Source organism: Callithrix jacchus, chromosome 7, assembly GCF_049354715.1.
Source record: "Callithrix jacchus isolate 240 chromosome 7, calJac240_pri, whole genome shotgun sequence".
Lineage (NCBI taxonomy): Eukaryota > Metazoa > Chordata > Mammalia > Primates > Cebidae > Callithrix > Callithrix jacchus.
This window is the reverse complement of record NC_133508.1, coordinates 74,617,541-74,627,292: the sequence shown is the minus strand read 5'-3', so window position 1 is coordinate 74,627,292 and position 9,752 is coordinate 74,617,541. Positions and strand designations below refer to the sequence as shown.

Below are 9,752 nucleotides of genomic sequence, written 5' to 3'. Positions count from 1 at the left end.
GTGGAAACTCACAGGTCCTGTGCCATTGGACAAATCTTGGGTTCCTTATCTAGGCAATGAAGATAATCTCAGTGCTCTCTTACAGGGCTGAGAGGTACAGTAAAATGATAGATGTTAAAGTACTTGTTAAAACACCATGCCTGTATGTATACCTATATAACAAACCTGCACATTCTGCACATGTATCCCAGAACTTAAAGTATAATCTAAAAAAACAAAAAACAAAAAAACACCGTGTCTGTTGATCATTGTTCTTCCAGCCTTAGTGGCAATTCCAAAGGCTGGACATTGAAACCTCTGTCCACTGTCCAGACATTTCCCCTCCTCCAACAGGAACTTCGACAGATTACAGAATCACCAACCATGAGAGTGAGAAATGCCAGAGAGGTCAACTGGTCCAAACCTCCGCAATCCCGTGCTACAGGTGAAGAAACTGAGATTTAGTTGGAAAGGGGGAATGCATTGCCCCCTCACTGAATAGCAACAACAGAAACAACCAGAGTAAGCACCCATCTGAGAGCTTTACACCCCCATTGCCTCACACCACTATCTGACCTACCTTGGTGAGAAAGGCTGCCTATATTACTGTTATTCCCAACTTACAGGAAGGAAAACCCAGAGCTAGTAAGAATGGATCAGAGTTACTCCTGCCCAGGAAGATGATGGCAGCTCCAGGTTGAAAGACTAAGCTTCAATATCACACAGGCCTGGTTAGGGCTGGCATGAGAGGAGACTTCACTGCAGGATTCCCAGCCTACCTCCTACCTCCTGGACCTGGGAAAGGGGGCAGGAAGGTGAAGGGCCTGGATTGCCTCAAGGTGACCATTTCCTGGGCCAGAGTCCAGTAAAGCCCAGTATCTCTAGCTGGGTTCAGACACAGAACTCCATCACAGCTCTTACAGGTAGGGTGGGACCATGGAGCCTGCTCAGGACAGTGACCAATGGCCAGACAAGGGCCCTGCTCTATCCCACTCCTTCTCTGGCTGGTCCTAGGCCATTCAGGGCCCACATGATCAAAGTCAGTGCCCAGGGTGATTCCTGTCACTGTCAACTCTGTCCCAGCCACCCTGGATTGTTCCAATGCCATCTGCCACCTGAGCCCCCAGGACCTTTTTTCAAACATTGAGACTTTATTACACAGACCTGACTTGCTCAGTGGGCCCCTGGCCGGGCCCCCAGCAGCTCAGTTCTGTGATCTGGGACCCCAGGGCCCTGTAAGCTATAAATCCACTTGAGGCAAGATCCAGGAGAGGAAAGTGAGAGGACTGGCAGCTGAAGACTACACCCTCGGTGTAGAGTAGAGGAGAGAACACAGCTCAGTCCCCTCAGCCTGGGGCCCAAGGTCGGGTAAGGAGGCACAGAGGAACTGCAGTGAGGTCCGACTCCACTCAAGATCCTTCAGTGGGTCCTCAAGGGCTGGGGCGTGAGGCGGTAGCTGAATTCCACTGCCCACCTTTCCAACAAGGTCTCCTTCATCTCAATTCCCTTTTCAGCAGCTCCAGGCAAGTCCGGGGAAACTCCAGCCCGGGGCTCCTGGTGAAGCTGGACAGCTCCCGGCCTGCACGTCGGATTTCTGGAGTGCCCGCGGCCCTTCCCTGAGTCCATCCTTCTCCTCTCCTCTCTCGGGAGGTGACCCCACCATGACCACAGCCGATGAGCCGTTCAAGCTGGGAGAAGGAGCGAGAAGGCTGCAACGGAGCAGGTCGGATACCCCTGGGCCCAATGTCCACCCCTCACTAGCGCCCTTGCCAGCAGCGTTTTCCCCGGAGCCACAGTCTCCACCTCGAGGTCTTCTCCTTCCGGAACCCCGGAGCGCGGCCAGGTACCGGGGGCTCGCGTAGGACTGTAGAACCGCTGCCGCCCGCCGCCCCAGCCTCAGCCGCCCGCGCGGTACTCACCTGGGCCACAGCGCCCGGGAGAAGGGGTGCCCGCGCGAGGCGTGAAGCCCGAGTCCGTCCGACTCTGCCCGCGCCGGACGCGCTATCAGGACAGCAGAGGTTGGCGGAGTTGCGACGCTGGAACTATAGGGAGGAGAAGGAAAGCCGAGACGGGCCAGGCAGACGCGCCGAGGAGCGCCCGGTGCGCGCTGGCAGCCGCGGGAGGAGAGGCGGGCGGGCGCGGTGAGCAGTCGCGCCGGAACCGAGCCGGGAAACCGCGCCGCCTCCCGCTCGCAGCCGCCAGGACCCGCGGGAATCCTGGTCCGCCGGCAGCGGTACTGCGGTGGGAGGGGCGCGGGGCTGAGCCGCTTCTCGGAGCCCGAGCGCCTCCCGGAGCCCGCGATCCCGGCTGCCCGGGCGGGATGCGGGCGGAAATTCAACTTGCGTGGAATGTGGGACCGGCCGGGCTCGAAGTCTCCAGCGCTGGGGGAAAGCTGGGCCCACACAGCCAGGACGAGAGGGGGTGCGGTCCCAGGGCCACCCCCGCGCCACTCCCCACGTGGCGGCCGCGCCCCCGGGGCGTGAGTGTGTACGCGGACGATAGAGGGGCCGTGAATGAAGCCCCAGCGGCCAATCAGCACGGCCGGCGCGCGGGACCCCGGGAACGACGCCCAATGGAGAGCTCTGGGCGGCCTAGCGGGGCGGCGGGCGGGAGCGGGGGGCGGGGGCCGAGGCCGGGGGGCGGGAGGCGGCTCCGCGGGCAGCCAATGGGCGGCGGGAGGGGTGGGGCTCCGGAGCGCCGAGCGGGTCGGGTCTTTAAGCCGGCGGAGCGAGGCGGCGGGGCCCGCAGACGGAGCGGAGCGGCGGCGGCGGCGGCGCGGCGCAGGGTGCGGGGCGGCATGGCCACCACCGCGCAGTACCTGCCGCGGGGCCCTGGTGGCGGAGCCGGGGGCACCGGGCCGCTCATGCACCCGGACGCTGCGGCGGCAGCGGCGGCGGCGGCGGCCGCCGAGCGACTGCACGCAGGGGCCGCGTACCGCGAAGTGCAGAAGCTGATGCACCACGAGTGGCTGGGCGCGGGCGCGGGCCACCCCGTGGGCCTAGCGCACCCCCAGTGGTTACCCACCGGAGGAGGCGGCGGTGGCGACTGGGCCGGCGGCCCGCACCTAGAACACGGCAAGGCAGGCGGCGGCGGCACCGGCCGAGCCGACGACAGCGGCGGCGGCGGAGGTTTCCACGCGCGCCTGGTGCACCAGGGGGCGGCCCACGCGGGCGCGGCATGGGCGCAGAGCAGCACGGCGCACCACTTGGGCCCGGCCATGTCGCCGTCGCCCGGGGCCGGTGGGGGCCACCAGCCCCAGCCGCTCGGGCTGTACGCGCAGGCGGCCTACCCGGGGGGCGGCGGCAGCGGCCTGGCCGGGATGCTGGCGGCGGGCGGTGGCGGCGCGGGGCCGGGCCTGCACCACGCGCTGCACGAGGACGGCCACGAGGCGCAGCTGGAGCCGTCGCCGCCGCCGCATCTGGGCGCCCACGGACACGCACACGGACATGCACACGCGGGCGGCCTGCACGCGGCGGCGGCGGCGCACCTGCACCCGGGCGCGGGCGGCGGCGGCTCGTCGGTGGGCGAGCACTCGGACGAGGATGCGCCCAGCTCGGACGACCTGGAGCAGTTTGCCAAGCAGTTCAAGCAGCGGCGCATCAAGCTGGGCTTCACGCAGGCCGACGTGGGGCTGGCGCTGGGCACACTCTACGGTAACGTGTTCTCTCAGACCACCATCTGCCGCTTCGAGGCCCTGCAGCTGAGCTTCAAGAACATGTGCAAGCTCAAGCCGCTGCTCAACAAGTGGCTGGAGGAGACCGACTCGTCCAGCGGCAGCCCCACCAACCTGGACAAGATCGCGGCGCAGGGCCGCAAGCGCAAGAAGCGCACGTCCATCGAGGTGGGGGTCAAAGGCGCTCTCGAGAGCCACTTTCTCAAGTGCCCCAAGCCCTCGGCGCACGAGATCACCGGCTTGGCCGACAGCCTGCAGCTGGAAAAGGAGGTGGTGCGCGTCTGGTTCTGCAACCGGCGGCAGAAGGAGAAGCGCATGACCCCTGCGGCCGGCGCGGGCCACCCGCCCATGGACGATGTTTACGCGCCTGGGGAGCTAGGGCCCAGCGGGGGCGGCGCATCGCCACCCTCGGCGCCCCCGCCGCCCCCGCCGGCGGCGCTGCATCACCACCACCACCACACACTGCCCGGCTCTGTGCAGTGACCCTGCGGGCCGGGCCCCCGCCGGCGCGTTGCAGGGCGCGGGCGCGCAGCCCGCCCGCGCGGCCTGGACTCTTTTTGTTCAGTTGCTTTGGATTTTACAAAAGAAAAAAAAAAAAAAAGCCCAGAAACTTTCGAACAAAACCAAACACCCGGACGACCCTCTCCCGTGAGCGGCGAAGACGGCCGGTAGGCTGCGTCGCCCGAGCCCCGGGAGAGAGGAGCGAAGATCCGGAACTCGCCAACTCACCCCGGGCATCCTGCCCGTCGCCTGCTCTCTACCCCCATCCCCTCGACGACCCCCGCCCCTGCCCCCCGGGCTGTTCGGGGCCGGATCCCGGCAGCGGCCTCCCCAAAGCGACAGGTAACGCGGTGCGGGGTTAGGGATTCCCCGGGAGAGAGGACGAAGCGAGGAGAGTTCTCCATCCCCTCTCCCGGCGTGGGCTCCTGAGCCTGCGGGTCTAGGGTGGGGGGGGCTGTCACTTTATTCGCTACACGCCTCTTCTCTCCTATAAGGATGCACCCCACCCCCTTTTCCCCTTTCTCCGGGCTTGGTTTTTTACGGTTTTTATTTATTCGTGGAGCCTCTCACCTCCTGGGGTCCTTCTAACTCCGCCCGCGCCCTTAATTTAAATCGCTGTATACTGTATTTATCGGGGCCCCAGAGGGGAGGTCGCGAGAGCCGCGTCTGTGTATAAAAGCAGGAAATAGCCAAAGCTTTAATCTAGACTAATTTATTTTTCCCTTTCTTTCCCTACCCTCCCCTCAAAAAAAAGCAAAAAAAAAAAAAAAAACTAACAAAAAAAATTTCGAGTGTTCATTTTTCGTTTCGTTTCATCCGAGCCCCGGCTTGGTTCCCGGCCACGCGGGAGGGGTCTGCGCTCCCACACACCCAGATGGGAAGGGACTTCTGCCCTGCGGCAGACCGACCGCACAGCGGGGCCCCTGCTCCCCGCGGGGCCCTGCCTTCCTGGCCACACCAAACGAAACTTGGAAAAGTTGGAGAGATTTTTTTTTAACCAGCTGTAGAAATAAGCCGTTCCCTGAGAACCCTCCGCCTGATTCCCTGCAGCTTCCCTCTGCTCCCTTTCCAGCCCGCCGGGATGCGGGATGCCAGGGGAGGCCGGGAGAAAAATTCCCCAACTTTGGGGTGAGGTGGGAACCATGTAAATATGTGAGATATGTACACACTGGCGGGGAGAAGAAACATTTTGTGCTTGGTTTTTATTTTTGGTTTTCCGGGTTACCCTTCCTTCCTACCCTAAAGGATTTTGTACACTGACTAATCCGAAAAAGATATTTTAATATGATTTCCAAATTTCTGACCCATCTCTATTTATTTTCTGGATGTGTTTGGAGCTTCCCCCTTCTCCATTTCTTTTTCTGTTTGTTAAGGTTTGAATTTAAATTTTGTTATTTTATTTTTATTATTTTTGAAACAATGTTTTGGTGCATTCTCTTTGTATCTTTATTGCAAAAAAAAATAATGTAGACTGGGAAGTTCCCTTTATATTTATGTTATAGTAAATATTTTATTACTCACATAAACATGTACCCCAGGGCTGTGTCCTGTTCTCTTTACTGCTAGGGCTTGGTGGGTTTTGGGGTGAAGTGATGGCATACCCTGCTTCACCTCCCTAAAGTTCTGATCTCACTAAGAGAGATCTTGGAGGAAGATGACCGTGCAGACCTAGACGGATATCAGGCCATGGGCAACAATTGGGCCCCTGCCTCAGGTGCATCAGTTTAGGGAAGATGAAGCCTCTTCATGTCCCCCCTGCTGTAGACAGACTCTCCTAGACCAAACCAGGGCCTGGGACAGTGAGCCAAAGACACCACATGGAATTCGGGTCAGCCATCGCTCATGCACAACTCAACTGCTCTTCTCGGCCAAGAAAGAAGCCTACCTCGGCCTGGGTCACCAGCCTAAAATCTATAATCCCCCACCTGACACCTCAACCCCCAACTTTTATTTCACCTTGCACTCTATATGAGGGGTATGGGCCAACTTCACCATTCCAGGTTCTAGGGCACCTGGCAGCCTGGTCAGGCCCCACCATCCTACTCCAGCAGGGTCTCCACCCAAAAACAAATGGTGCCCAAGCCTCCCTGGATCCACTGGGAGTTCTAACAGCTTGGTTTTGTGGTCCTGTGTGAGCTGGGTCAGCCTGGGGAGGGAGCTCTGCCAATTTGCTTGGGCAAAGCCGGTCCTACTTCTCTGCAAACAAACCACTGTCCCAGGTTCTCCTGGGGAGAAGTGGAGGCATGGGCAACTGTGCCACCAGAAAGATCTGATATCTCCTCTCCAAGGGTGGGTACCTAAGACCGTCACCACCACCACCGCTGTAGGGAGTGCAGGGGAGAGCACAAACATTCTCAGATACTGTCTTCTGGAGCGAGTCAGGATGTCTGGGGGCAGATCTGGTTTCAGGAGCAGAACCTCAGACTACCTGTGTTCCAGTCATGATCTTATTTTCTCCTTTAAAACAACTGTTCTTTAAAATACTAATAAAAGAGCTCTTCCTGCTTTCTCCGTAGACGCGGTTCTTTTCCCCTCTCAGGAAAAGCCACATGCAATTTCTCTCTTTGTGAAGCCAAAGCTTGAAGGCACAATCTCTTAGCTGGGGAGAAAGTTGTCCTTAGTGAAGGGATATGTGGGGCCCCTCCTGAAATTAAGCTGCCTGTGTCCAGGCCTGTGAGAGGCCTGGCCTCTAGCCAACAGCATCAGGGATGTCCAGAGAGGTGTCCCCAGGGCCCCAAGCTGGTGCTCCCTCGAGGGCTGGGGCCTCAGGATGACTGTGCCATACTGAGAGTTCCTGGTGACTTTCTGCGCTCGGCCCTCACTCTTGGAGGGGATTGTCTCTGCCTCGGTTTCTAGAGCCCCAGCCTCTCACTCCTTTGCTCCTTTTTTCTTTTCCTCCTCAGTCCAGCCAGGTGAGCCAATAGCCCTGTAATTGGCACCGGTGTCCCAGCTGTTCCCCACACTGGTGAGCCAGGTAGCCTGCCCTCCTGTGTTTCCTAAAGAGGAAGTGGGAACGAACAGGCCAGCCAGGCAATGGCACAGCCGGGAGCCACTGACCACCCTGCCTCAGCCTCTCATTTCCTGCTCCACTAAGTACAAAACTTTGAAGACGCCACACACTCTTCCCTCCTCTTCTTATTTCTCCATTCCTGGATTTGTCCCAGCCTCAAGGCTCTGAAATGGAAGCAAATGAAGCTGAGAGCTCCCGCTGCCTGCAAGGCCCAGAGCCTCAGCAGGTTTTGAGGTTGGAAAGGGCCACCAGGAAGATGGGGCCTTTCACTGGCCTCTGCCTGCAGCTGACACCAATTGATTGATTGATTTCCTAATTGTCTGCTTAATCCTCTACAAGAGGGTGGGTTTATTATTTAAGCAAGTCAACTCAAAAACAGCAAAACAAAGCAAGCTCCCGAGAACCAGCAGCAGCTGAGGAGTAGAACAAAAAAAATGAAAAAAAAAGTGGGAAAAGGGATGGAAGAAAATCTTTTACTTTGCAAGGATTTGGCTTAATGAGACACCAGCGTGGGATAGCTACCTGGTGACCAACCCCTTGGTCGCAGAAGGCCCCTAGACAGCAGGAACCTTAGCACTTTATAGGAAGAGAAATCTTTTTCCCTGGATAGAACAGTTAGGACAAGCACAGCCAACTGTGGCCTTGATGCAGGCTCTCTGTCCCAAGGGTATGTGTATCTACCTGCTTGTGCCTGAGAGCCTCAGACTTCCTTTTGTTCAGGAGAGGTATGTGACCCTAGCATCGACCTCCAAGGAAATCCAAGATTTCCCTAGCACATTGGGAATTTTCTGACCCCATCTCCTTCCCCATCTCACTTGAACAAAATTATTGTTTATGTTGATGTGGCCACAGATTACGGTACTTAGAACTTCTCTGTCCCCATGTGAACCTCTGCAAGTTGGTGTAAGAATTCGTGTGTATGCCATTGTGTGTGCAAAGCCACAGCTGATCCCAGAAGTAGGAGAGGAAAAAGAAAACCAGGGCTACATTGCTAATGCTTTGAGCTGAGCTGGAAGAACATTTACAGGATAGAGGCTGGCCAATACCAAAAGGAAGGAAGGTGGTCATTCTTGTCACCTGTGGTTATCAAGCAAAGCCAGCAGGAGAACATTTATATTCTCCCCCTCCTACTGCCCAGAAGGTTGCACTAGTTTATATGTTGCATGCCTTAGGTCCCATGCAATCATCCCTTGACCCTAGGACTTGACTGGACATCCATAGGACTAACTGACCCCCAATCGCAGATGCCCACGTAGAGCTGTTCAGAACTCAGCCTGCCCTGGAGAGGCTCTGGGCCTCCAATGACACACCCAGGGCCAGACTGTCTCCCTGCCTGGAACTTTCCCCAGCAGGGCTTCAGCTCCAAAAAGCAGGGGGTGGAGTGAGAGGAGTTTGGTCACCTGTCCTAGTTGCTCTCCTAAGCTCAGCCAAGATGATCTACTCAGGGCCTCTGGCTTGGAGAGTGAGACCAGAAGCAGCTGGAGGGGCCATGAGTTTTGTCCTTGCCTGTCCTATTTAAAGGCCCTGGAGTTCAAATGGTGTTTGGCCATTCAGGGCTCCCCTTGCTGCCTCTGAGGCCTCCAAGTGGGAGGACTGCCCTCTATTGGTCCCTGAACTGGGACCTGGCAGCAGTCACCAGAGCCACCTTGAAGCTAAGGATGCCCCCAGAAAGTAAGCTTCAAGTGGGCTCCTCCAGGAGGGACTGGCAGTTAGAGCAGAGGCAACTTTAGTCTCCAGAGGAAGCAAGCCTGCCTCTCTCGCTCTCTCTCTCTCGCTCTCTCTCTCTCTCTCTCTCTCTCTCTCATACACACACTGGCCTTTCTCTCTCTCTCTCACACACACACACACACTTATCCGTGACCCTTCCCTCTCATCTTCCACCCCACCCATTCACACAGCCACTCTCAGAAACCCAAGATCATATACCACCTCCTCTGTCTCTCTCCCACTTATCCCCATCCCCATCACTCCTCCCCTCAGCCAGTTAAATCCCTGATCCAGGCTCTCGCCACCTTGCTCACTCACACACCCGTGGTCACACCCGCACCATAGTTTGAGCGGTCCGAGACCAGCTTTCTGGTCTTTGGTGTTAAGCTCTTCAGAGTCGCTGAGTACCTGGCACATGTAATATGTGATTAAACACACACAGCCATCCTTTGCAACATTTGACCCGGTCCCCTTCTCTCAGGATTACCAAGCACTTGCCCCTAAACTGCTTTCCGAACACATCCCTGTCCATCATTGTCCCAGCTCCTCCCAGATCTCTTCCTGCTCCTTTCAGATAATTAAAGTTAGGCTGTGTGTTTGTATGTATGTGTGATCTTATTTTTTAAACACACACCCCCACACATACATATGCGTGTATATATACAAACACACACAGCAATTAGATCTATCCATTCCCGTAGTCCTTCTTATGCAGTAAAACCTCAGCTATGCGTATGCCCCCACACTGCTATGCAATGAACCCAGCATCACCTAGTCACAGGCTCCTGATGTCACACACATACACACACACACACACACACACATGCATAGTGGCACATGCACATGGTTACACCCACCCCCAGATCCCTCGTCTTTCTCCAA

General features: G+C 57.3%; 2 protein-coding genes across 2 annotated transcripts; one reads left to right on the top strand and one right to left on the bottom strand.

Moving 5' to 3' along the window:
• Positions 1 to 1,110: 1,110 nt before the first annotated feature.
• On the bottom strand, positions 1,111 to 2,778 carry LOC128928280 (uncharacterized). The gene is made up of 3 exons (XM_054236732.2): positions 2,730 to 2,778; positions 1,899 to 2,691; positions 1,111 to 1,667 (listed from the first exon to the last, which is right to left on the bottom strand). Exons 1-3 carry the CDS (start codon positions 2,776 to 2,778, stop codon positions 1,490 to 1,492), a joined length of 1,020 nt encoding a protein of 339 aa, XP_054092707.1. The 3' UTR covers positions 1,111 to 1,489.
• POU3F1 (POU class 3 homeobox 1) lies at positions 2,724 to 5,679 on the top strand. The gene has a single exon (XM_035250885.3). The coding sequence runs from the start codon at positions 2,777 to 2,779 to the stop codon at positions 4,133 to 4,135; it is 1,359 nt and encodes a 452-aa protein (XP_035106776.1). The 5' UTR covers positions 2,724 to 2,776; the 3' UTR covers positions 4,136 to 5,679.
• The last annotated feature ends 4,073 nt before the right edge of the window (positions 5,680 to 9,752 follow it).